The sequence below is a fragment of the Panthera pardus genome, unplaced genomic scaffold, assembly GCF_024362965.1.
Source record: "Panthera pardus isolate Hobbes unplaced genomic scaffold, ASM2436296v1 HiC_scaffold_20, whole genome shotgun sequence".
In the NCBI taxonomy this organism is placed as follows: Eukaryota; Metazoa; Chordata; class Mammalia; order Carnivora; family Felidae; genus Panthera; species Panthera pardus.
The window spans coordinates 89,602,544-89,628,792 of record NW_026526766.1 but is presented as its reverse complement, the minus strand read 5'-3'; the positions used below and the strand labels follow the sequence as shown (position 1 = coordinate 89,628,792).

Sequence of the window (26,249 nt, the reverse complement as noted above, 5' to 3'; positions counted from 1 at the left end):
CTAACACCCAAGCAGCCGATCAGAGGCGGAGGACTTGATTCTCCCCTTGATCCCAGAATGGTGAGCCCCGTGTGTCCACCGAGAGTGGCTCTTCTCACCGAGAGGTAAGTAAAGGACCTTGTTCCACTTTGGTGGGGGTGCTAAGGGTCCATACTAAGTGTAAGGGTGCCGGTGTCATAAGCCCCCCGAGAGGGTGGGGGGTGGCCCACGAGAATAGATTGGAGAACACAAGAGGAGAGGGTCAGTGCTTTCGCAGGAGGCAATGAACTCAGCTAATTCTAGCGCGGCGGTTAAGAAAGCCCAGGTTCCCCGTACCAAAAAGCAGAAAACAACAGCGAAAACCTCTGGGCTCTAATGAGCTCCTGGCGTTCAGATACAACGTTACTGAATCCATGGTTACCACCTGCGCCTTCCACTTCCGGCACCCGGGAACTAGGCGCATTTTTGAAAGCACACTGCCCTCCAGTGGCGCGAGATAGACTTGCTCCCTGACCGGCTCCCCGCGCACCCCCCTTCCCCCGGTGCCAAACCTCAACTCGACTTTTCCTGTGGCCCCGGCAAGGCCTGGAGATGCCCCTCCAGCGTTGGGTGATCACCAGTCCCCAAACCTCTGAAGTGAGGGGGTGTGCAAATAAAAGGGGAGGCGACCTGGTTAGAAACCGCAGCTCCCTCCCTCGTTCCGGCCTGCGAGTCCCCCCAGGGCAGATTTTCGCGCTCTTTTCTCCTACGGTTGTAGTTCTGGGTAAGAAGAGTATGATTGGGTGAAAATTAACTTGTGAAGTGATGCTTCCAGGGGAGACACAGAACGCTCGCCGCACTGTGGCAGCCCAGGCGTGCAGGGGAAAGGGGGAGGCGGCAGCCCGGCAGGTGGCGAGTAAGGACACAGGCTGGGTGCGCGTTCCCTGTGTGTCACCCTGTGGGTTCACCGGCAGGCTCCCGGGTAAACAGCAGCAGCCAACACCGCGGGCTCACTGGGTGTCAGGCGCTGGGCAGGGACCACCCCGTGGAACTTTCTCAACCACTCCCTTTAATGAGCGCCATTATCATCCCATTCGAGGATGAGGAAACTGAGGCGCAGAGAGGCGACGCGACCTGCCCGGGACCGCACAGGGGTCCAGGTGTGTCTGGACCAGAGCGGGAGCTTCCCACCCGGCGCTCGGACCCCGGCCGCGGGGGGCCAGGGCTCGGCGGGGGAAATCCCGGCAGCGTGGGTGCCCAGCGAGGGGACGAGCGCGGAGGGGTGGCGGCGGGGGTGGGGGGCGGCTCACCTTGACGATGAGCGGGTTCTGAAACATGGAATCCCGCACGACCCCCAGCCTCTCGTTCTCCATGCCCGGCCGGATGTCGGCCACGGTCAGGGGCCGCCGCGGGGGCGGGCAGATCTGGCTGACCGTGCGGCGCACCGGCTGCTTCTTCTTCCGTCGCCTGGGGTCCTGGCGGGAGCTCTGGGCCTCTGGCATCCTGAGGTCGCGGGGTGCCGACCCGCTGGCTGGGTCCGGCGCGCTGCCCTGTGGGCGGGCGGGCTCGGAGGTCCGACGCGCCGGACGCGGGTCCCGGACCGCACCATCCGGCCCCGGGGTGGTTCCCGGACGCCCGGCCCTCTCCGGAGGGGGGCGCGCCCACCTCGCGCCGACCGACGCTCGCAGGGAGCCCTAAAGCCCTCCATAAGCCTCTCTGGGTCCTCAGAGCGACTTCCGGGTACCGCGCTGCGGATTGGGAAAGGAGAGAAGATCAAGACCACCCCTTGAGGAAGAATGGGACGGTCTGTCTCCATGGCGACGGGACGCCAACGGCTGCGGAGCTGCCTGGCTTGGTTTTCTTTCAGGAAACTATTGGTGGCCACCAAAGTGCACCTGCTTAGAGTTTTCTTAGATAGGAGAAAACCCCAGGAATCGCCACTAGGTTGTGTTCAAAGCGACGGGGCTCTAGAAGTCCATTTATACTTGACTTCCAAAACGAAGACACCTGCCTCCACCCTCCCCACTCCATTCATATCTGGTCCCATTCTCCTCCCCTTTCCGCGCGCGCGCGCGCACACACACACACACACACACACACACACACACACAGGCATAGAGCGCTAAATTTTTCATGATGAAATAGAGATCTGCATTCCAGGCTTGATGTTACTGCTAATCCAATTGGGTGATATCGAATTAGTCACCCTCTTGGGTCCTCGGTTTTTTCCCCTGGGAAATGGGTGGGAGAGGAAAGTCGAGCGTTGAATGAGCTCAGTGGTATCCAACCTTGTGCAACAGAATGGAGGGAGGCTGAGAAATTCAGATTCACTGAAACAGAGTACCTGGAAATGGGATCTGGGAATGGACTGTTTTTAAATTTTGAAAAAAGAGTTTCTCAGTTTCAACTGAAAAGTTGAAGAGAGAGTACAGTGAAAACCCATATCGATTTCACCTAGGTTCACCATCCACAGACACACATTGCTGAATCATTTTGAAAATATCCGTTGTCAGTATCCTATGTGACCCTAAATACTTCAACACGTATCTGCTGCCGAAGAATTCTCATACATTACTACAATGTCATTATCACGTCCATGGATCTTAACATGATACAACAGTGGCACCTGAAGCCCTTGAGGTCTGTATGCCAAGTTGAGAATCTGCACTTTTTAAAAGCCTCCAGGAGATCGGCACAGTGCTTTTGGAACCACTGGCCCGGATGATCTCTAGTCTGCCTTCTAGTTCCAGCTTTTTATGGGTTCATTCACCCCCATCATCTTCATTGGATGTTGCAAATACCAACAAGACTCTGGGTAAGAATGTTCACCAGGAGGAATTTGCACCAACAGCAGACTTGCTCTTCAAGGCCTTACACACCAACAGTGGGTAACACCAACACTCCGTTTCCAGAGCAGACCAGGCAGATTTCCAGCTGCTCACCCAAGGCCTGGGGCAGCCAGTGGGTGGTGGTAGCGTGTGTGTGGGGTGTGATGTGATGTGTACTCATGATTTCTCCAGCCTGCTTCGCTTCCAGACTTTCACGGAAATACAGGTTGTGCGCTTTTAATCAAAACTGCTGGGCAGCTCAAGCCCCAGGAAGTCACGTGGTAGGTGCAGGGAGGGGCAGGATAGCGGAGTAGTGGAGAGAACACAGGTTTGAAACCTGCTTGGGCCACATACGTCCCTTTGGACAAGTTACACTAAACCCTAATTTTCTCATCCAGAGGGGGAGGCTGATAACACCCAATAAAGATAATCCTACAATCCCCACACAGTGTTGTTATCGGATTCAGTGAAAAACTAGTTGCCAATATGGTTATGTTTACTGTTCAAGAAGTCTATAAAAGTTTGAGTGCTATATATACTGGCCTGGACTCAAAAGCTTTACTTTGAATCATAGGCCAAGCTTCTTCAGGACGCAGTTGAAGCGGGAGGATTGGACTACATCTGCAAGGCTGCTTCTAGCTTCATCTGAACTTAACCCAGCAGCCTCTGCCCACCTCTGACCTGGACTTCCACCACCCTCCCCTGTATTCACTCCGCTCCAGCCGCCCTGGCCGTCTTCCAGGTCCTCCAGCGATCAGGTGCAGGGTCTTTGTCCTTGCTTCCAGCCTGGGACCATCTTCCATCTAGAGTTGTGCTCGCCTTTTTAGTCTACAGCTCAACTCAAATGTTCCTCCGCAAAGAGCTTTCCTTCCCTTCCCTCTAAAGTAGCACTCACTGCCCCCGTCACTCTCCAGCACAGTACCCTGGTTTCTCTCCTGCAGAATAATCTGAAACTATCTTGGCTGATCTGTTTCTCATGTCTTCCCCAGACTTGGGGTCTCACCACCTTGTCCACTCCGGGACTAGAACCGAGCTCGGCGCAAACTTGACTAAGTGGAACGCACGCGCGAGCTGGGAAGCCAGTCCGGGCCTTCTGTCCCCTCCCTGGGGTTTCAGGTCGCGCTTTACCCCACCCCCGCTCGACCCCCTCCGACCCGAGGAACGAAACCCGCGGTCAACTACGCCTGCGTCAAGTCCCTGCGGCGGGCGTGTTGCCACGGCAGCGTGACGCCGAGGCGGGGCCGGAAGCGACGCACGACCACTTCCGCTTCCGCAAGAACGGCGCTTCCGGATCGGGAAAAAGGTGGCGGCGCCGTGGGAGGTAGGTTAAGGCTGCTTCTTGGTCGTTCCGGGTTCTTTCGATGCGCCTGTCGAGGTCGAGCGGCGGGTGGTGGTGCCTTCGCCTCGCTGAGGCCGCTTTTGGCTGAGGTCTCCGGGGGCGGTTTGCGCTGCGGCCGCCCCAGGCCGGCCCCCGGGAGCGGAGGCCCGGGTCCCGGGCGGGAGAGGATCGGGAGTCGGACACGGGGCCGGGGCCTCCCTCCTCAGCCCCGGAGAGCCCGCCGCAGAGCAGGGAGAGCAGGGGGTCTGTCGCACCCCGCAAGAACGAGAGAGCCCGAGACCAGGCTTGGGCACGTCCCGGCGGGGCGGGAAGCGGTGTGTTCCGAACCGGTGGGCGTAGTTGCTTGCCCGGTTGCTTGTCGGGCACGGTGGAACCTTTGGGAGCCCGACGGACGAGACCCCAGCCCTTGGGAGGCCGAGCGTGTCGCCGCGGCGCGAAGTACAGGAGGGCAACTGCAAAGCGGGAGACGGGACCCAGTCTAGCTGTTAGAGAGGCCTTCTTGAGGAGGTGACTTTCAGACGTGGCCCAGTTAACGCGGAGAAAGGTCCCTCGGAAGAAGGAGCATCACCGGCAGAAGTTGCTTTTGGAAAGTCCTGGAGAATGAAAAAGAACGTGTGTATTCCGGGAACCGAAAGGAGCAGGCTGTCTGAAACCCAGGGAGAAATGATAGGTGGAGAGTTAGACATGGACCAGACTAGATCATGAAGGGCCTGGTAGGTGTGTAAGGATTTGGGACTTGGTCTTAAGAATAACAGGGCAACCAAAAAAGTCTTGGTGGGGAGTAAGTATGCAGTTAGTATGTTGTGCTGAGTTCCAGAGACCAGAGGGAGAAGCTTAGGAGGTGTTTCAAAGAAAGAAAGTGAAGGAGGTTGGGAGAGAGGAAGGAAAAAGAATATTTAAATGAATCATCTGCTCACCTGTTCACCGTTCTCGCGAAGTCCTGAAAGATGGGCCAGGAAAGCATGTATTGAATGTAGTGGGTTGGAGGTCCTCGGCGCTTTTCCTGGAGCAGTCTCAGGGCAGGAGTGGGGGGGGGGGGCAGCTAGAAGGAGTGGTTTTGGACGTGGATACAAGGTGAGGAAATGGAGAGAGCATTTTCTGTCTGAAGTTGTGCTGTGAAGAGGAGAGAGGAGAACAGCTGGGTGGGGCTTCAAGGTCAGAAGATGGTTGGTTTTCGTGGGTTTGTTTTGTTTTGTTGTAAGTTAGGAGAGGCTAAAGATTGTTGGAGTGTTGCCAGAAAGGACCCACTGCAGAGGGAGAGGCTGAAGATACAGGAGAGGGGTAGGGTCCCTAACTTCTCATGGGCGGTGAGGACACTTTGAGAATTGTGTGGCCAGAAGAAGAGTATGAAAGAACACATCGGTTTCTACCCATAAGCCAGATTCCCCAGCCCCAGGACCTCCCCTTCAACAGAGGCACTTAAGAGCTTTCATTAAGACCGTTCTCCCTGATGTCACCCAAAGATGCGTGGAAACTTTTTTTTTTTTTTTTTACGTTTTTAGCAGAAGAGACTAACATTAAATGATTAGTGAAATAATCGTTTAGTCTTTAAACTACATTTGGGCTAAGTGCTACCAAGGAGACGTATGGTTTGCTATGAAAGTATATTTGGAATGGACCAAGCCCACGGGGGTCAGGGAGCGCTGTCTTTTTCTCCTCTTCCTCCTCCTTTGTAAGTACTTACACATGTACATCCTTCAGTTGCTTGTTTTTGAACACAAATGAAAGCAATCTGTACCTTTGTTCTCCTTCTTGCTTTTTAAGTGAAAAAGCAAGCAGCATTCAAATAAGTAAATAAAAATACAACAAACACCCCCGTCGTCATTACCCCCATTAAGAAATAAAAGATGACAGACACAAGAGAAACTGGCTCCGTTCTTGTCCCTGATCTCTGAATTTGCCAATCAGAATTTGCCAGTTACTACTACGTATCCATGCAGAAAAGACACATACAATTGATTTGTGGGTTTTAAACTTAAGAGGCAAAGTATCATCACGTATGTCTCTTCTTAACCAGGGAAAGCTTTTTTGAAGAAGTGATATTCAAACCAAGCTCTGAAGGATGAAAGGAGGCAGGAGGCAGGGAGGGTAGGAAGGCAGCAGAGGGCATTCCAGAAAGAGGGTATGGTATGTTATAAGACCGTGAGCTAAGGAAAGGATTATGGCATGTTCGGGGAACCCAAAAAAGACATGTGTGGCTGGAGCATGGAGTTAGAAGAGAGAGGTAAAAGATGGGGGCGGGGGGGAGGGGAGGGGACAAAGGCCTGATCATGCTGGGCACTCTGTTCTCTGTTAACTGTTCTTTACCGTATCCTAAGGGCAGTGGGACCAGACCGTAAATTACGGTGAGCCCCCTGTGCATTTAGAATAATTTAAAATTGACAGCCATGATTCCAGTCTTGTCATTTGTCGTATAATTTCATTTTTCTGTGATTTTTTTTTTTTTTCCTCCTGAGGCCAATGTTTAAAATGCTTTGCAAAAATAAACCATTGTTGTCAAGTTTCCCTACAGGAACAGAATGGAAGGAGGACCGAGCAGATTGGAAATTCACACCCCAGTATTTGACAAGAAAAAGAAAAAATACTCTGTATATAAGGAAGGACACCTAAGGAGTTCCCATGAAAGTTTCAGAGACGCTCCTCTGACAAGCGAACAGCGTCACATAACCAAGAGTAAAAAAAAGAGAAAGGATTTCCAGCATTTTCATTCTTCCCCTTTGCAAAAATCAGAAATTTGCGAGGAGACTGAAAAGACCACTTCTATACCCAAAAAGAATAAAAAGAGAAGACAGAAGGCTTTGGGGGTAGATGAGGAAACAGGCGTGGTGTACGTCCTGGTGGATAAAGAAAATATCAAGGACACGCCGAAGAATTTTAGGAGCGACGTCGATGTCGTGTACGTGGACTCGAGCAAGGAACAAAAGCCAACACGAGAGCCTGACGCAGACGAACCGCAGTCCGTTCCGAAGTCACGTGAGAATGAGTCCGAAGAGCCGCATCATAAAGTCAGGGAGAAAAAGAGTAAAAAACGTCGGAAGAAAGCGGCATCGGGCGATGCTGTGCAGGACAGCCCGCGTGCGAGCCTGCCCCTGCCCGAGGTGGAACCACACCAGCCAGAAGCCCCCCTTTCCGTGGGCCCAGAGGGCGAGATTGCCCAGCTGCCAATACCCGCAGGTGAGAAAAAGTCTAAGAAAAAAAAGAGAAAAATTTCACACAACCGCGAATTTGAGGCAGTGCCCGGGCCTGAGGGTCTGGAGAACGCGCACTCCGAAGGATGTCGAGGGGTCAGCGGTGTAAAGAAAAAGGCTAAGAGACGGAAGCGAGGCTCTTCTGCCGAAAGCCCTGTAGCGCCTGGTGGGGAGTTTTCAGCGCTCGCTGCCCGCTTGGAGGACGCGCGCATTGATTCACTGGAGGGAAATGGCACCTTGATTGAAGAAAGGGAGGAGCCCAGGCCACAGGAGGAGAAAACCCAGGCCTGTACGGGAGAGGTGCAGAGGTAACGGGGGAATGTTGTGTCTTCCGATGTGTGTCTTCTGTGTGACTTCTGCCTGTGACCTCTTTATCTAGCATGTTCATGGCAGGCTCCGGCATCCCTCCTTGCTTTCACACCGTCCTGGTCTGAAGTGAGGGTCTCTTTAAGCCCTTGAAAGCCACCGGGGCAAGCGACGCGTTCACGTGAGTCCGTCCGATCTTGTCCGTAGGTTGGAACCTACAAACGAAGAAGAAGAAGGCCGTCTGGAAGTGGCCACAGGTTCCGAAACGAGATACTTATCCGAAGAGTCGAGAGATTTGGGCGACTCGGATGTGGATTTGGACTCGGCCGTGAAGCAGCTCCAGGAGTTCATCCCCGACATCAAGGAAAGGGCCGCCACCACCATCAAGAGGATGTACCGGGATGACTTAGGGCGGTTTAAGGAATTCAAGGCACAGGGTGAGCTGGGGGGACTCGAATAGCTGCCGGGCTTTCCTGTCTGCGTGAGGAGCCCCTGACGCCGTTTGGTGAACGATGCAAGTTGTCTAGGTTCACCGGCAGCACCTTCTGGCCGCTTCCTGCCTCACCTCCTGCCGGAATTGTTGTCCGAGCCACGAGCTCAGCCAAACGGAGGGGTCTGGGTCTCCTCCGCCCAACTTCTGGTAGGGGAGACCCGTCTCCTTCCTGATCTCACTCACCGTGTTGCAAGAACCTCCCAGAAAAGTTACGGACTCGAGGAGCAAACCGCAAAGCTGAGGCTGTGTGGTCCGAACGAGCGGTGTTCACTGGGCTGTGAGGGACCCAGTACACTGGTCCCCGGGAACAGTAAAAGCAGAGCCTTAGCCCCGTTAATCGTGTTGAAGAGGTTCGTTTTAAAAAAACAGACCAAGGAAGGAAAATGTGTTTAGAGCAGCATCTGTGGAATGCTCCCATTCTTTTTGTACGTCTTATGTCAAAATTTTTAGGCGTATGTATTTTTTAAAAGATATTCTTGAAATAAGTCTAAGAAGGGAAAAACCATGCCATACATAAGACCATCAGTACATAATGGAACTTGGTTGCTTTGAGTTACAAAGAAGAGTAGAATGTGCAGTTAAATGACCTTGTTACTCCCCCCATCCCCCATATATTTGCATAGAGAATATATGTGAATATTTGTATCGGCCAATTTCACCGTACTTGCCTTTGGCCGGGGTGTGTGTGTGGCAGAAGAGATTAAGAGGGGACTTCTTAAAAATTTTTGTGTTTTTTTTTTTAAACGTCAACATTTTTTTGACATTTATTCATTTTTGAGAGGCACAGAGAGACTATGAGTGGGGAAGGGGCAGAGAGGAAGGAGACACAGAATCGGAAGCAGGCTCCAGGCTCTGAGCCATCAGCACAGAGCCTGATGCGGGACTCAAACCCACGAACTGTGAGATCATGACCTGAGCCGAAGTTGTATGCTTCACCAACTGAGCCACCCAGGCGTCCCTTAAAAAAATTGTTTTTAACTTTTATTCATTTTTGAGAGGTAGAGAGAGACAAAGCGCGAGTCAGGGAGGGGCAGGAAGAGAGAGAGCGAGACACAGAATCTGCAGCAGGCTCCAGGCTCTGTCCTGACAGGCTGACACCAGCGTGTTGGGCTTAAATCCACCAATCACGAGATCGTGACTTGAGCCATGACCTGAGCCGAAGTCTGACGCTTAATGACTGAGCCTCCCAGGCGCCCCGAGGGGGGACTTCTTTGAAATGTTTATTTCCATACTACTTGAACTTTTAATGAAAATATATTCCTTGTTAATAAAAAAAAATGACTATTTTCCAAAGAGATTGATGAATTGGGGAAGGTCACTCTAGAAGGGGATGACGGGGCAGACTTTGGGAGAAGAATGACTAAAATGGAAGGGAAGCTGAGGCTCACAGTGGGGGAGGGGGGAGCTAATGTCAAGGGCACACCTAGGGCTGCTTCTCAGCAGGGGGTAGCTGACTGGGCGCTGTTGTAACTGCCCAAGACTGAGTGGTGGGTTTGCTTTTTCCTTTGTTACTGACAATGCCTACTTTTTCTCCCCACCCCAATCCTAGGTGTCGCTATTAGATTTGGCAAGTTTTCTGTAAAGGAAAATAAGCAGTTAGAGAAAAACGTGCAAGAATTTCTGTCCCTGACCGGAATTGACAATGCGGACAAGCTGCTGTATACAGACAGATACCCAGAGGAGAAATCTGTGATCACCGACTTGAAAAGAAAATACTCCTTTAGACTGCACATCGGTAAGCGTACAGCTGTTTTCTTTTTGACGGTCGCCAGCCTTCCAGCCGTAGCCAGGTGAGGCACGGTAGGTGTTCGCACAGCGCCCGGCCGATCGGTATTTCCGTATTCGCATCGCCGGCCTGTACTCTTGGGGGTTTGGAATGCGTTCATGTCTCCCAAGCGTGGTGCTTTTCCGGATCTTGTAGAAAGTAACACAATCGACTTGGAGCTTTCCTGCTGGGCAAGAAGTGTGGTTCTGGTTTCTGCTCCCCTGCTCTAATACATGCTGTCTTTCGTATGCTGCACACGGCACACCCGGATCTCCTGAGTTTCCTGAGTACAGCCTTACGTGTGCTTTGTCGCTGGAACCCTCTTCCAGCGGGTGTACTTGGAAACTGAGACCAAGCCATGAAGCAGCATGGGATTGGACAGAAAGGAGATCTATGAATTCATTAATAAATGTATTTATTTCTTAGTATTAATGCCTATTTATTTTTGAGAGAGACAGAGCATGAGCCGGGGAGGGGCAGAGAGAGAGAGGGAGGCACAGAATCGGAAGCAGGCTCCGGGCTCCGAGCTGTCAGCATGGAGCCCGACCTGGGGCTCAAACTCACGGACCGTGAGACCGTGACCTGAGCCAAGGTCGGGTGCTCAACCGACTGAGCCACTCAGGCGCTCCCCCTCCCCGGCAAAATCCATGAATTGAAAGAAGATGATTTCTTAGGTGTTCTCCGGAATGTGCAGGGGCAACCAGAGTAGGGAGCCCCTGTCGGGGGGCTGTTTGGTCCTTAGAGTGAGGAGATGAGTAAAGCCTGCTCGTTCAAGAAGCCCTCTTGTTCATCAACTGTTGGCACACGTCCTCCACGTTAGCATTCGTTCCCCTTAACTCAAATTTTGTTAACGTTACTTTGGTTTATAAAGAACTTTTCCCCCGAACGTGGTAGGTAGACTGGAAGCTGGAGCCTCGACATCCTAAGCCCGTCGTTTGCAGAGCTCTGCAAGGAGACTGGTGACTGCGGGTGTCTCTGCTCCTCGAGCCAGCTCTCTGCAGGATGTGTGAAATCCCGGCCTCGACGTGGGGTCCGGGGTCGTGGCGGGGAGAGGGGCCTGTGCCGGCTTCCTTTTACAACTGTGACTCCGTTTCAGGCCAGGCCCTGTGTGCCCCACTGACCACTTGCCTTTCTTCCGACTTTAGGGAAGGGCATTGCCCGGCCCTGGAAACTCGTTTACTATCGAGCAAAGAAGATGTTTGATGTCAACAATTACAAGGGCAGGTAAGAAGCCTTAGCAGCTTGAGACACAGCATTTCTCTGGTGCTTGCTGATCGTATAAATCAGAACGTCCACAACAGATTAGAGGTGGTAAAAAAAAAAAAAAAAAAAAAAAAAAACGAAATCATGAGGACCTTTGTGTGTGAAACGGGCCTGCATATCTGCGGTCAGGTGAATGTCTTCAAAGCCCATTTCAGTTTCTACCTCTTTAGTCAAAGTTTGTGATCTTCCCCTTTCTATTTATTTTTTATGTATTTTTTGAGAGAGAGAGAGAGAGAGAGACAGAGCATGAGTGGGGGAGGGGCAGAGAGAGAGAGGGAGACACAGAATCGGAAGCAGGCTCCAGGCTCTGAGCTGTCAGCGCAGAGCCCGACGCGGGGCTCGAACCCACGAACCGCGAGATCATGACCTGAGCCGAAGCCGGACGCTTAACTGACTGAGCCACCCAGGCGCGCCAGTCTTCCCCTTTCTAGATCCCTGGCTTTTCCTTTGTACTTCCTCTAGCACTCGGCGTGCCGCGCCCCCCTTAATGTTACTCACGAGGTTTTCTTTGCTCTCCGCTCATGTGTAAGCTCCCTGTGTACCCAAATGTTCCTTCTCGATGTGACGTTCCCTCCGGCGCTCAGCCCGCTTTTGGGGGTTTCCAGTGAGTGTGTGAAGGCAGGGTGAACGCCAGCCAGAGGTCCAGTGCGAGCAGTTCGGCAGCGACACTGCTTGGTGGTCACGGTCTCCTCCCTCCCTCCCCAAGTAAATGAAACACCCAACTACGTTTTGTTCCCAACGTTCCCGATAAAACCAACGTGGATCGGGTGTCGGCTGTGGGTAAGCGCTCTGCTCCAGGACAGAGGGAGAGGCAGGAAAGCGTCGGGCCCCTCGCTCTGTGGGCCCAGACAACCTCGTGGACTTGACCTCACTCTGGGAGGCACGTTTAGTAAACGCGGCAGGGTCGTTTGGGTTCCAGGTGGCTGCACGATTTGAAAGCGAGACCTACGTATTATGCGACCCCCAAACACCGATACGCCCTTGGTTTCTTTTTTTTTAATTCTGACCAAAAGAAGTAAACCGGAAGCAGAGGAAAAGGTTGCTCACAGACTAAAGCCCACGCTCCCCTTTTCCCCAAGCCCCGGGGTTGGACGTCTGTGGACGGAACTCGAAGGAAATTCACTAAAGAGGACCTTTTCAGCGGGACGTGAAAGAAAGCTTTGGGTAAATGAACGGTGGCAGCTGAGGTGACAGTTTTCTATCTGTGACATAAGCGTGGGAATGAAAGTTTTAGCAGAATACAAAGTCTGTATTCTAATTCTAATAAGAAAGTTCATTCATTCGTTTGCACCACGTGGTTTGTGTGTGGTAACAATTTGCCCTTAGAATGCTGGGGTTTTTTCTTAAAGTTTATTTATTTATTTTGAGAAAGAGAGGGCGCGCGTGTGCACATGAATGGGGGAGAGGCAGAGACAGAATCCCAAAAATACAGTTTGGGGGGGCGCCTGGGTGGCTCAGTCTGCTAAGTGTTGGACTTCAGCTCAGTTCGTGATCTCAAGGTTAGTGAGTCCGAGCCCCGCGTTGGACTCTTTGCTTTCAGCACAGAGCCTGCTTCGAATCTTCGGTCTCCCTTTCTCCCCCCTCCCCCGTTCACAGGCATACTTGAGCACTCCCTCCCGCCCTCTCTCCCTCTCTCTCCCTCAATTTCTCTCTCCCTCCCTCCATCTCTCTCTCTCTCTCTCTCTCTCTCTCTCTCTCTCTCTCTCTCTCTCTCTTTCTCTGTCTCTCAAAAATAAATAGTAAAAAAAGAAAGGGGCACCTGAGTTGCTCATTCGGTTAAGGGTTGGACTTTGGCTCAGGTCATGATCTCGCGGTTCGTGGGTTCAAGCTCCGCATCAGGCTCTGTGCTAACAGCTCGAGCCTGGAACCTGCTTTGGATTCTATGTCTTCCTCTCTGCCCTTGCCCCGCTGACACTCGCTCCGTCTCTCTCTCTCTCTCTTACTCTCTCTCTCTCTCAAAAATAAATATTAAAAATTAAAAACAACACAGTTCTTAATCTCACACTTGATCAGAACTGTAGCACGTTTTCCCTTCCTCCCAGGTACAGCAAAGGAGACACGGAGAAGTTAAAGATCTACCACTCCCTGCATGGAAACGACTGGAAGAAGATTGGCGAGATGGTGGCTCGAAGTAGCCTCTCAGTTGCCCTGAAGTTCTCCCAGATCAGCAGCCGTAAGTGAACCGTCCGCGCTGCCCCACCCCGCGAGCAGATGAGCCCCCGCGGCCCCAGCACGGGCATCCTGGCAGGCCTGTCTTGTGGGGGGGCCGTGACGGTTGACTGCTGAAGCCGTTCTCCCAGCTGTCTCATTTCATTTCTCACCCGCGATTGTGAAACCATGCAGCCTTTATTCACACGACCGATTTTTTATAATTTTTCAAATGTTTTTTATTCTTGAGAGGGAAAGAGCGAGACACAGAATCCAAAGCGGGCTCCGGGCTCTGAGCAGTCAGCACAGAGCCCGACGCGGGGCTCGAACCCACGAGCCACGAGATCATGACCTGAGCCGAAGTCGGACGCTCAACCGACTGAGCCGCCCAGGCGCCCCTCACGTGACCAATTTCTGCCACGCCTGGGTTCAGTAGCTTTCAGCTCTACCCGCCGGCCTGACTGAGACCCTGGGAGGCTGGCGGGTAGGAGAGCCAGGGCGGAGGAGGTTCCCTCCCGCAGAGGACAGGGGAGACTGCTGGGAGGGCAGTGATGCGATTCAGTCGGCCTGTTAGGGACTTTTCCCAAACCTCCTGTCTCTTTTTCTCCTCTGTCAGAAAAACTTTGTTGGTTATAGTCTTTACATTACAAAATCCCCAGTTGCTTTAAGGAGACAGCCCTCGGATGCCATTACGGTGAGCACGGGGGCTGGCATCTGTGGCCCCCAGGTGACTGGGAGCCGTGTCCTTCGTGCCACCACGTCCAGCCGTGGCGCCATGCAGAGACTCAGCGTGGCCAATGCTTCTGGATTTGGTGCGAGTGTGTGAAATCTAGATACCTTTTTTTTTCCCCCTGAACTGTTTTGATTTTTAAATATCCAAATTGTTGTGAAAAAGTAACGTCACTCTGTGGGCCAAACCAAAGATATTTGTAGGCTGGTGGTTTGAGGCCTCTTCCTTAGCCTGACTGTGACCATCTAGGCCAGGAAGATGGACCACGGACGGTTTGATGCCTTCCGCAGATGAAGGCTTCAGGTTCAGACGCCTTTATCATTGTGATCACTGGAGCTCAGTTTCACGCATTCACTTACTTGGTTCCCATTAAATGTTTGGAGAACCTCACAGAGTCACACGGGAGAGGTTACTCAGAAACAAGAAAAACAACTTTTTTGAAGTTAAAAAAACATACATTGCTTTAAGAAAAGACAGTTCTGTTCTGATATTGGTTCTTAAACAGAATCGTTGGGAGGCGCCAGGGTGGCTCAGTCAACTGAGCATCAACCTGATACCGGATCAGGTCATGATCCCAAGGTTGCGGGATCGAGCCCCGCTTGGGATTCTCATTCTCTTTCTCCCTCTCCCTCTCCCTCTCTCCCTCTCCCTCTCCCTCTCTCCCTCTCCCTCTCCCTCTCTCCCTCTCTCTCTCTCCCCCTCTCTCTCTCCCCCTCTCCCTCCCTCTCCCTCTCCCTCTCTCCCTCTCCCTCTCCCTCTCCCTCTCTCCCTCCCCCTCTCCCTCTCCCCCTCTCCCCCTCCCCCTCTCCCCCTCCCCCTCTCCCCCTCCCCCTCTCCCTCCTCCTTCTCCTCCTCCTCCTCCTCCTCCTCCTCCTCCTCCTCCTCCTCTCCCCTGCTTGTGAGCTCTCTTTCTCTAAAGTAAAAGATAACAATAAAGAATCTTTGGCCACTGTAGTGGTTCCGCTGTAATTTGCACGTAGCTGTGCTTATGGTGTTATGTTAGTGTAATTGAGGTGTTGCCCACTCTCTTCTGAAAAGTCCTGATTTATCTTCTTTTTTTTTAAGGCTTTAGAGTGGCTTTGGGTTCACAGTAAAATCGCAAGGTCCACAGACGTCCCATCTGTCCCCTGCCCCCACACACGCACGGCCTCGCCCATTATCCGCATCCCCCACCCGAGCGGTGCCATTGTTACAGCCCGTGGACCCTCACTGGCACATCGTGAGCCCCCAGGGTCCGTAGTTGATATTAGGGCTTACCCTTGGTGGCGTACGTGCTGCGGGCGTGGACAGATGCATAGTGACACGTGTCGGTCATCGGTTTGTTTTTGACGTGTGTGAAGACAGACGAGAGACTGTAAGATCGTCCTTTTGTGTCTGTAGCGAGAAACCACGGTGCTTGGAGTAAGGCGGAAACCCAGAAGCTAATCAAGGCTGTGGAAGAAGTGATTCTAAAGAAAATGTCTCCCCACGAGTTACAGCAGGTGGATTCCAAGCTGCGAGAGAACCCCGACGGCCGCCTGTCTATTGTCAGGGAAAGTCTGTACAAGGGCATTTCTTGGGTGGAAGTAGAAGCCAGAGTGGAAACCAGAAATTGGATGCAGTGTAAAAGTAAGTGGTAAGTTTTAAGGCTTCTTCAGTGACCTTCAACAAGATGCCCCCCCCTCCCCCCCTCCCCCCCCCCCCCCCCCGTCCCGCTTTCTCACAGACGCACACCACACACGTCAGCAAAGCGGGTAGATGGGTGAAGTCACGAAGAAGGTCCACGTAACCGTCGTGCGGAAAACCTCACGTGTCAAGAACGATCGTCACCAGTCGTCCGTTCCGGCCACTTCAGTATCCGTATCTGATCTGAGTTGGCGCTTAACTAACCTCGATCCCTTGCGTGACTTCCCCGTGAAGGAACGTGAGCCTTCTTAATAATATTGGCTTGCGGTTCCTTCACTCTGCTCCTGCTGAGTCTTTAGGAAGAGCAAATAGTCCTCTCTTTGCAGCATGAGGGGAAAAAAAATACGAACCTCCCCTTTGGGAGGGAAATCACAAGCACGGTGATGAGCAGGAGTTAGCCCTTTCCACAAACCTGTCGAGTTCGGCGGCGCCTCTGGCCTCACCAGAGCGAGGCAGCCGGGTTCATCGTGCCACTGTAGACACGCTCATCACATAGCATTTTCAGTCCTGACCTCGCTGCACCTTCTTTGCCTGATGTGGCTTTTCCGGGCCCTGGAGAGACTCTGAGCTGGGTGGTCAGCTGCGCCGGGACTTCTCGGAGCGGTGGGCCTGCAACTCACGGCCCGCACACCTCACGCGCAAAGGGAGTGCGGTCATCGTCAGGTCAAGTAAGAGTGAGTTCAGACTGGGGCGCCTGGGTGGCTCGTTCGGTTGAGTGTCCGACTTCGGCTCAGGTCATGATCTTGCAGTTCGTGAGTTCGAGCCCCGCCTCGGACCCTGTGCTGACGGCTCAGAGCCTGGAGCCTGCTTCCGATTCTGTCTCTCTCTCTCTCTCTCTCTCTCTCTCTCTCCCTCTGCTGCTCGCGCTCTGTCTCTCTCTGTCTCAAAGATAAAACATTAAAAAAATTTTTGGAAATTACCATGAAAAAAATTTTTTTAAAAAAAGAGTGAGTTCGGAGTAGGCATGTTTTCTACTAAGAGCAGATTCCTAGATTATGCCATTTGTTGTTCCGCCCTTCAGAATTCTGTCCTAGAGTCCTCTATATTCGTAGAAGACTACACTCAGGGGCATAAACTCCAAAGAACAGATGATGATTGGGGGACAAAACGTTTACTATGGAGGAACCAGAGCCCTTACTGCCCCTGTATTTTAGACTAAAAAAGGAGTGGTTCGCAAGCCTCCGTTGGAGGACGATAGATCAGTGTTCAGAAAGGGAAATACCACAGAGCAGCCATGCTTCAGGATCAGAAGAATTAGGATAACATGTAGGGTTGCTTGTTTAAGAGAAAAGCAGGAAACTTGAAACTAGAATGTAGATTTCCTTCATGTAGCGTTGACAGGACCTCAGATGCTGCATTTCAGAGGAACACGGCTGGCCGGTGAGAACGACAGCGTCACTCACCTGTGGATTGTGTATCCCCCTTATCCAGAACGGGACAGCTAGCGATCTGTCAGATGGTGACACATTTTACTCTTTGAGACGAGTACTTAAAAAATAATTTTTAGCTGGGTTGCCGCTCTCTTTGGTTTTTTTTTTTTAATGTTTATTTTTGAGAGAGAGAGAGAATCCCAGGCAGGCTCCGAATTGTCAGCGTAGGGCTCGAACCGTGAGATCAGGACCTGAGCCAGAATCAAGAGTCAGATGCCCCGGGTTGTCCTGCTCTTTAGGAGCTCCGGTCACCCTTCCCTTCAGCCATTCGCTTTGGGCCTTAGGGGAGCCACCACATCATTTATGACTTTACTGAATCTTTCTTACATCCCTCCGTTTTATAAGCAGTCTTGAGTTTGCAGTTTCCTTTAGCACCTGCTGATGGGCCGATACTCTGTGCTCCTCCTGTTTGTAACTTCTTTTTATGGAAGTTTCATAGCGCACAGAAACTCAGAACTACCGTATCCCTCATCCAGCTTCACTAACCACCAACTTTCTGCCACTTTCTTTATCATTTCCCAGTTGAAAAGAAGAATAATAAGCATATTCCCAAAGGTGGCCAACTTTAGCGATGAGCTACACAACTCACAGCGTGGTTCTCCGTAAGGGTGACGTCGTGGAGGAAAGTGCGGGAAATTGCGGTGGAAACTTTAGCCCGGGAGGTGCACTATATTTTTTTTCTTTGCACGCAGGACGGAAATTCTAACCAAGAGGATGACGAATGGTCGGGATGTGTACCGCGGAGTGAATGCCCTGCGGGCCAAAATCAACCTGATCGAAAGGTACAGCCAGAGGAGGTGATGCCGTGGTAACTCTCTCTGACCCGAGAGTAGGTGTCCAGCAGCAGAAATCTGCAGTGAGATTGCTAGGGTTCAAACCCGTCTTCCCGCACTGCCTGTGTGTATGACCTTAGGAACTTTTTTGTGTGTGTGTTTAAATTTTTTTTAACGTTTATTTATTTATGAGAGACTGCGGGAGACAGAGCCAGAGCAGGGGAGGGGCAGAGAGAGAGGGAGACACAGAATCCGAAGCAGGCTCCAGGTTCTGAGGTGTCGGCACAGAGCCCGACGCGGGGCTCGAACCCACCAACCACGAGATCATGACCTGAGCCGAGGTCGGACGCTCAACCGACCGAGCCACCCAGGCGCCCCGAGCTTGCCACGTTTGGGAGTCCGTGAACATGCCCATTGTGCTGCCTTGCGCTTGAAAACTTAATGTTTATTTTTTCTCCCAGGTTGTATGAAATAAACGTGGAAGATGCTAACGAAATAGACTGGGAAGATCTTGCTAGTACCATAGGGTAAGACCGTTTGGTTAATGTTAAGCTAATTAAAAGATAAGAGATGACGTAGTTAGTGACCGTCTATGAGTTTTGGAAGCGCCGGGCTGAAATCCACGCTGCAGGCGGGATTCGTGTGTTGATGGTACTGTGCACACGGGGACTGGGTGCCGTGGGCCAGCTGCGCCCTCCCCCTCCCCACCACCCCTCGCCGAAGACCCCGGGGAAGGGTGAACGAAATGTGTGCAGTCTCTTAAGAGCCTCACGGAGCTAACGTGTTAAACGATTAGAGCAGAGATCCCACAAGCCCTTTGCCCCAAATCATAGATTCTTACCAGTTTTTCCACGTTTGCTCTGTCGTCCGCCCTCCCTTTCCCGTTCCCACTCCCTCTTCCAAGGGAATAAAGTAGTTTCGTTCAGCCCTTGAGGATTAGTGGTGGGCACCGTGCCCTAAACGAGAACATTATTACGTGATCACGGCGCACTTACCACGCCCAGGAAATTCGACGCCGATACGGTGCTGTGCTGCAAAGCACAGTTCACATTCAGTTTCCCCCACTAATAATGTGCCAGGAACGTCCTTTATAGCATTTCCCCCCGATTTAGGATCCAGTTCAGATTTACACGGTGCATTTAACCGTGCGTCTCCTTCGTGTCTTTCCATCAGCAAAGCTCTTCTGCCTTTGGCTTTGAGGGCATTAAAAATGGGGGCGAGGACAGGCTGGTTGTTTGTAGAATGCCTCGCGGTGGGAGCTTCTCTGCTGCCTCCTTGGGATGAGGCTTTGTGTTGGGGGCAGGAGCCCGCCGTAGGTGACCCTGCGTCTTTATCATCACATCATCTTGACGCTTTGGCTCTGGGGGCATTTGCCAGGTTCCCCCCTCCCCGTATAAAAGTACCGGTTTTTCTCTTGGGGATAAAAAGGGGCCATGGGAGGTATTTTGAGACCATGTAAAGGTCCTGTTCCTCTTTAAGCTTCCCTAAGTAGTTTCGGTAGGGTGTTCATTTGCATCTTTCTCCTGCGGGGTGAGGGTGAACTTTCCTATGTTTATTTTTGTTTTTTTTTAATATTCGTATTCATTTTAGAGAGAGAGAGTGCACACGAGGCAGGGAGGGGCAGAGAGAGAGAGAGGGAGACCCAGAATCCGAAGCAGGCTCCAGGCTCCAGGCTCCGAGCCGTCAGCACAGAGCCCGACGTGGGGCTCGAACCCACGAGCCGTGAGATCATGACCCGAGCCGAGGTCGGACGCTGAACCGACTGAGCCACCCGGGCGCCCCCAGACTTCCCTGTGTTCATAAGCTGCCTCCATCTGCCTCTGCTGTGAGCTTTTGTTACCTATCACCCAGACATCGTGAATCCCTTCTTGCTACTGAAAACAGAGGCCACCACTCCCGATACCTGAATTTATTGCTTGCTGAGCAAGGGAGCCAGCCTGCAAAGCACAGTCCCTGTATGAGAGCAGGTCATTGAGAGCTGGGGGTCTGGGAATCGGTCTCTCAGAAGTGGGGGTGTTAGGGGTTGAGTGGCCTTTAGTTTTAGAAGGGTGGATGGTGAGGCGGGGCTGCCACTTGGCTGGCTGTCAAAAGGGTGACGCTGTCCTTGATCCACGAGGAAGAGCTGAAACTGGTTCTGGTGGTTATTTGCACCTTGGGATTATAGACAACGAGCAATCAGTTTGGTTTTTTAAGCTGGAGAATGGGAAGTTTGTCCTGACAGACCCTGTTAGGAGTCACAGACACGCTCGTGGCTCCAAACCCTTCCCTCCCAGCGCACCTGCGGGGTGGGCCACTCACTGCTCCACGTGACGGGTCCCTGAGAGGTGAGGGTGCCGGGTCTCCCAGAGGGGACCCGGCCCGGCACCCACCAGCTACCATCTTGAGAAGCGCTCGTGACCGCAAAGCCCTCCCTTTGTAGTAGCAGACGGGTTTTTGAAAAATTTGACTTCGCCAATAAATTTTTGCATATCATGTGATGTCACCGTCCCCTCACATCACGATTTTCTTAGATTAAAACGGGCATTTAGTGGTTTTAAGTGAAATTACATATTTGAAAAATGGATTGTTCCGCTTAAGATTAATAAATCTCAAAGCCATAAAGTAGAGACTGTGGCATCTAGCCAAAGCTGTTTGAAATAGTACATTCTTTAAGTTTTAATTAAAAGAGCGAAAAAGAAGTCTAAACGTTCGGTCTCTCCAGAGTCTTAAAGCCTCCTCGTGAATTATTGAGGCAGGACGTAAAGAAAGCGTGTCCGCCTAGTGAAGGGTACTGCCTACTTCGTTTGAAAACATCCAGATTGTGGCTCCTAAGCCTGGGGTTGGGCGTGCGGAACATCCTGCTGGGCGCCCGGCACTGCAGGAGGAGGGCGGGCGTGGGGGCCTTAGAACTTGGACTTCGCGGTCAGACTGAGCTGGCGTTGAGTCCTGGTACTCAGTTTTTAGCCGTCTTTGGACATGTCGTTCCCTAACTTGTTCTGAGCCTCGGTTTCCTCATCCACAAAATGGTTTGATAGGACCCTAGTGAGGACCAAGGAGGTCGTGCATGGTGGACATGTGTAGCCCGGTGCCTATCAACACCGATCGTTTCAGCTACTAGATTAGCTTCCGGCTGAAACAAGTAGGTCATGCTTTTGTTGTCTAAGAAAAAGTCCAGGAAAGTAAAGTTAGTGATTTCCACTTTATTTATTTTTTTAATTTATTTTGAGAGAGAGAAAGAGAATGTGCGGGCACTGGACGTGGAACCTGCCCAAGATTCTCTTGGGGCACCTGAGTGGCTCAGTCGGTTAAGCGTCAGACTTTGACTCAGGTCATGATCTCCTGGTTCGTGAGGTCAAGCCCCATATCCGGCTCTGTGCTGAGAGCTCAGAGCCTGGAGCCTGCTTCAGATTCTGTCTCCGTCTCTCTGCCCCTTCCCCGCTCGTGCTCTGTGTCTGTCTCTCTCTCTCTCTCTCTCTAAAATGAATAAACATTAAAAGTTTTTTTAAATAAAAAAGATTCTCTCTCCCTCTGCTCCTCTCCCCTGCTCGTGTATGCATGCACACTCTAAAAAATAAATAAGGAAATAAAGAACGATTAAGATTTTGTCCGACTTACTGTAAATTGAAATACATTTGACTCTCACCAAAACATCATAAGCATCTACTTTTTTTTTGTTTTTAAGTTCTGCAAAATAAAAAGCAGGGGACATCTACTTTTGGATTGTGACAGATATGTATTTATCCTAGGTGTAATGGTTAAGAGTGTGGGGTTTGGAGTCAGACCACCCAGTTGAAGTCCCAGCTCTACCCCCTTATTAGCTGTAAGATCTTGGGCAGCTTCCCTGTGCCTCAGCTTCCCCACCTCCAGAATGAGGCACAAGACCGCTCATAGAGTGGTTGTGCCGGTGGTTTGTCCTTAGATGGGAAGATCTTAGGGCAGGGCCAAGTACAAGGGCAGCATCCGCTTACGTTAGCTGGTGTTACGCTTGGTTCCTGACTAGTGATTTAAATTCTCGTAAGTTAAACAGGATCCATCCCGTGCTGTTGACTTTCTTCCTTTTGTGCGTGTTCTTTTTAACCATGTGAACAACAGCTACCTCACGTGTGTCGTGTTTTTATCGCACATTTATGGGCACGATCGTTTCGCGTTCGGGATTAAGAAAGTTACTTAACGCCTGCAGATTCTCCCGACTCAGTGTGCTTCGTACGCAGCAGTGAAGTGACCAGTTTTTAAACTGATGCTGTCTTTTTTTTATCTTTGCCTTTCTAAAGTGATGTCCCGCCGTCCTACGTTCAAACTAAGTTTTATAAGCTGAAAGCTACCTGTGTTCCCTTTTGGCAGAAGAAGACTTTTCCAGGTCAGTATTTCCAGTACTGTATTCGAATTGTTAAGAAGCCAGCAAGTGATGGCACGTGCTGAGAATGTGACCCCGGGCACGTGACTTCTGGGATCCTCTGCTTCTTCGGCTGTAAAATGGTATAAAGATTATCAAATCCTAACCCCCACCTGACAGCACTTTCAGAAGTACTAGATGAGATAATAGATGAATTGTGGTCACCAGGGTGCTTGGTGCTTAGTGAGCACTCGGGAACCGTGAGTGCTTCTGGGTCACCGTCATGTGCTCACACGCACACGTGACGCATGCTTGCGTGCGCACATCATGTGACACGCTCACACACAGTTCCAGAAAAAGCGTACGATGCCCGGTTCCTTCTTTGCAGCCATTCGTGGGCGGTTCAGGTATTCCCAGACTCAGGTGGTCAGAGTCCTGTGGGGAACTGGTGGAAAACGTACATACCGGGGCCTCATCCCATACACACGGAATCCTAACCTCGGGGCTGGGTCTGGAGGCTAGGGTTTTCTCGAACAAGCACGCAGGAGAGCCTCCAGTGATCTGCCCGGCACCCGCGTTCGGGAGCCACTGGTTGGGGTGACGCTCTGCCACGGGGCGTAGATGAGCTACTTGTTGCATTCAGCAGACATCGCAGCCCGGGTTTGAGTCCTGGCTTCGTTGGCCCCTACCAGCTCCGCGACTTTGGCCAAGATTCGCAATGTCTTCGTGCCTTGGTGTCCTCCTTTGAGGAACGGGCCACCTCGTAGGGTTTTGAGGGTGGACCTGGTTGGGGGAACCTTAGTAAGCCAGTTAGAACAGGACCACGCTCGCCATAGTAACAGCAGCAGCCCGCTACCCGCGTCCGTGCCCTCTGCCCTTTGACCTTGGGAAGGAGGCTTTGTACGCGTAATTTCAAAATTACATTTCTTTCCCTTAGAGATCATAGACTACCTTTACGAGACCAGTCTGCCTCTGCTTAAGGAAAAGTTAGAGAAGATGATGGAGAAAAAAGGTGCTGAAATCCAGACTCCCGCGGCGCCCAGGCAGGTGTTCCTACTCCGAGACATCTTTTATTGTGACGACACCAGTGAGGGAGAAGACGGGGAGGAGAAGAATTAAGGGGAGGACACTGTGCCTTGGGCACCCCTCCAGGTGTCGTTGGATTTCTTTGCAGTGGGGCGGAGAACCTGTCTCCAGGACTGATGTTTAGGAGAGAGAGAAGGAGCCATGGCGCAGGAAGGGGATGACGATACCTTGCGTGGCGGAGCATTCCACGGTGATTCGCATACTCACGCTCTAGTGCGTTTGAGCGTGCAGGGAAAGAGGCACGTAAGAGTCGATTTAATGCTTCCGTGCCGTTGGACATAATCACAGCAAACGGTTCTCATAAAACCACAGTATCCCCGGTCCCTCTCGTTGCGGCAGAGGGTGTGGAGTCACGGCCCGTGAACAGTTCGTGGTAAGGATTTCAACGTACACGCTCGGCCAAAAGGGGAACGCTCCCAGTTTTAGTCAACGTGCCTGCCAGCTTGCCTTCTGTCTTCCCAGTTGTTATTCTGTGTGCTCAGTGTGCGTGAGTATCAGGTGTGCGTTAACAGGGAGTTGTGGACCCGCTGGGCTCCCAGACTGGCTTCACTTCGCACGTCCCTGCCTTCGTGGGCGGGCCTCTTCCTGAGCGAGTCAAGTGCTCAAGGGTACGTATTCTGCATACAAGCTGCGTTCTCAAAGCCACTGAATTCACCTGGTGTCCAACTGGAAAGAAACCAAAACCCCAAACCCGGCAGACTCTTCCACTGCTTCCGGAAAATCCGGTTCTGTGAGATTTTTGGAGGGCTGCTGTGTGGGTCTGAGGCACAGCTCACACCCTGCAGGGTTTCAAGGATAGTTTTGAGTGTCGGGCCATTCCATCCGCCAGGAGAGCAAAACCATTCCAGAGAGTTGGAACGGAGGATTCAACCTACGGATTTAGGTTACAACGTTGTTAAACAGGATCGGAGACGCAAACGGGAAGGCTGGATTCCCGAGCAACGGGTGACTGAGGGGAGGCGGTTGCGGCCCTGCTAACGTGCCCTGTCCCCGTGCTGCCTGGGTTGTCTCCTGCTGCTGCCCTGGCGGGACCCTGTGTCTCCTCGGAACACAGCAGCTGCTGCCTCGCTCCTGCCTTCCATCGTCTCCCTCTCCCCCAGCCCCTCGGCAGAACCCTGCTGGCCCGGGGAGTGGGGTTCCAGGCTTCTAGCCGCACCCGTACTGGGGAGGACATAAGATGAGGGTGAACAGCGCCCCATGCAGCAACGTCGCCATCTATGCCAAGACAGAACTGCACTGTCTCCTGAGCATTCTCTCCAACGTCATGACTCTCGCATCACGACGTGTGCTGTTGGTTAATTCATCCATGAAGCCAGACATTTGCCCAAAGCTACCCTACCTGGAGAAGGAAGAATACAGACACAAGTCTGGGAGTCTGGTCACCACTGTATCCCCAGCACCTGTCCCACTATGGTGCAAGTAAGGAACACTCCGTAAATGCTCAGCAAACAAATGACTGTTTCCTTTGGGCAAGCGTTTTACCTTTACTCCCCTCCTGCCTGGCAGGCACACCGTCTCCATGCTGACGGGAACACAAGTTCCTTTCAGAGGACGGTCGGGTAAAAGACATCAGAGCCTTAAGAATGTACACAAACTAAGATCTGGCAATTCACTTCTAGAATGAAAAGGACTGGTGCATAAGAAGGGCACCTTTATGATTTGAAATGGAAAAACATGTAAATGTTCCTTAATGGGAATTTGTTACTGTATTTTCCTAGAATGGGATAGTATCCGGTAATTAAAAACGAACACGATAGAGTGGATTAACATAAAAAGAGGTAAACAAAATGAACCAAAGTATTTCAGAAGAGTAAATATTTTCAATTTTGTAAAAGTAAAAAAAAAAAAAAAAAAAAAAAAAAAAAAAGGCCGGGGGGGTGGATTGTGTATATGTAGATGCATTAAAACGTATGGGAGAAATTAAGCCCCAAATTTTGGGAGAGGTTCTCTCGGGGCGGTGGGATGGTGAGTTTACAGGTTGGAACTCTCGATTTGCAAGTGCCGGGAGCTGGACCCAGATAGATCCGGGAATCCGGAAGGAATCCGGGAGCTCTCAAGACGGAAAGGCCAGAGGAACCACTCGTCTTAAGTAAGGACTGGTTCAACTACTTGGAGTCACCAGAGATGGGGTTTCTTGCGGATTCCCTGCTCTCCCCCCACCCTCGCCCACTTCTCTTCAGTCCACACGCAGCAGCCCCTTCACCTCCCACCTGTGTCAGCAGACCTGCTCCCCGTCCGGAGGAAGGAAAGCAGCCTCTTCCCCTTGCTTTGAAGTCCTAGGCTTTGTTCCTAGTGCCCAAGTGAAAGTTTGTGCCCAACTCTGAAGTGTCCCTGGAGTCAAGGAGATAGGACGGTCTTCAGCCAACGTGAACACCCACCCCACCCCTGGAGCTGGGATTTAGCTCAGGATGCCTCTAGCAGCCGAGAGTGGAAATGCCCCAGTGGGAAAAATCAGGGTCCCGTTAGCAGAAGAGGTAAGTAGACTCTGAGGAAGCAACCCACAAACGGGTGTTGACCGTGACTAATTGCCTGTGCTATGAAGTTCACGATAGACCTGGGTACTTTTTGTAGAGGTTCTATTTTTATAACTTTTTCTCACCGATAACCTCCGTGCCTCTCCCTTCAAAAAAAAAAAGTATGCACCATACAAACGTCAACCTTTGCCAAACACGGCTTTCACGCACGCGAGTCCAGGAGGGATGCGGAAGAAGGAGGAGGGCAGGGTAGACCGGACACGTGTCAAATGCAGGTCCGGGAGAAGGAGAAGACCGTGAGGGGAGCCGTGAGTGTGATTCGGGGTGTGCCCGCTCTGCGGAGGCCCCTGGCGGATGGCGCGAAGACCGCGGGCGGAAGAGAGGTGCCCGGCGGGCAGCCCCCGCGGGGGTGAGGCCCAGAGCCTGGAAACAGCCCCAGTGTAGAGGCAGAAAAGAGCCAAAGGGGAAGCTGCGTGTCGGGTCTGTACTTG

The 26,249-nt window shown here is 51.9% G+C and overlaps 2 protein-coding genes across 4 annotated transcripts in view; one reads left to right on the top strand and one right to left on the bottom strand.

The window, feature by feature from the left end:
- The window catches only part of CFAP77 (cilia and flagella associated protein 77), a 130,868-nt gene extending 129,332 nt beyond the window's left edge, over nucleotides 1-1,536 (bottom strand). The window contains exon 1 of the mRNA XM_019420729.2: nucleotides 1,269-1,536. Coding sequence (XP_019276274.1) covers nucleotides 1,269-1,460 — 192 coding nt within the window. The 5' untranslated portion in view covers nucleotides 1,461-1,536. The remainder of the gene's footprint in view (nucleotides 1-1,268) is intronic.
- A 2,483-nt stretch (nucleotides 1,537-4,019) lies between these two features.
- On the top strand, nucleotides 4,020-25,099 carry TTF1 (transcription termination factor 1). Of its 3 annotated transcripts, XM_019420730.2 has the most exons (11): nucleotides 4,020-4,107; nucleotides 6,627-7,621; nucleotides 7,827-8,056; nucleotides 9,662-9,847; nucleotides 11,023-11,101; nucleotides 13,183-13,313; nucleotides 15,399-15,633; nucleotides 17,806-17,895; nucleotides 18,348-18,413; nucleotides 22,137-22,222; nucleotides 23,136-25,099. In XM_019420730.2, the coding sequence occupies exons 2-11, from the start codon at nucleotides 6,645-6,647 to the stop codon at nucleotides 23,315-23,317; spliced, it is 2,262 nt and encodes a 753-aa protein (XP_019276275.2). In that variant the 5' UTR covers nucleotides 4,020-4,107; nucleotides 6,627-6,644; the 3' UTR covers nucleotides 23,318-25,099. The 3 variants fall into 3 exon arrangements, 2 of the variants coding, with proteins under 2 accessions (XP_019276275.2, XP_053764456.1); XM_053908481.1 differs by lacking the exon at nucleotides 4,020-4,107 and having other exon boundaries at nucleotides 6,393-7,621; XR_002072836.2 differs by lacking the exons at nucleotides 4,020-4,107; nucleotides 22,137-22,222; nucleotides 23,136-25,099 and having other exon boundaries at nucleotides 6,393-7,621; nucleotides 15,399-15,626.
- Nucleotides 25,100-26,249: the final 1,150 nt, after the last annotated feature.

Coding starts and splice junctions, on each gene's coding strand:
- TTF1 (XM_019420730.2), top strand. CDS start 6,645: ATGGAAGGAGGACCGAGCAGATTGGAAATTCACACCCCAGTATTTGAC. Junction 8,057..9,661: donor TAAGGAATTCAAGGCACAGG/GTGAGCTGGGGG, acceptor CCCCAATCCTAG/GTGTCGCTATTAGATTTGGC. Junction 18,414..22,136: donor GATCTTGCTAGTACCATAGG/GTAAGACCGTTT, acceptor GCCTTTCTAAAG/TGATGTCCCGCCGTCCTACG.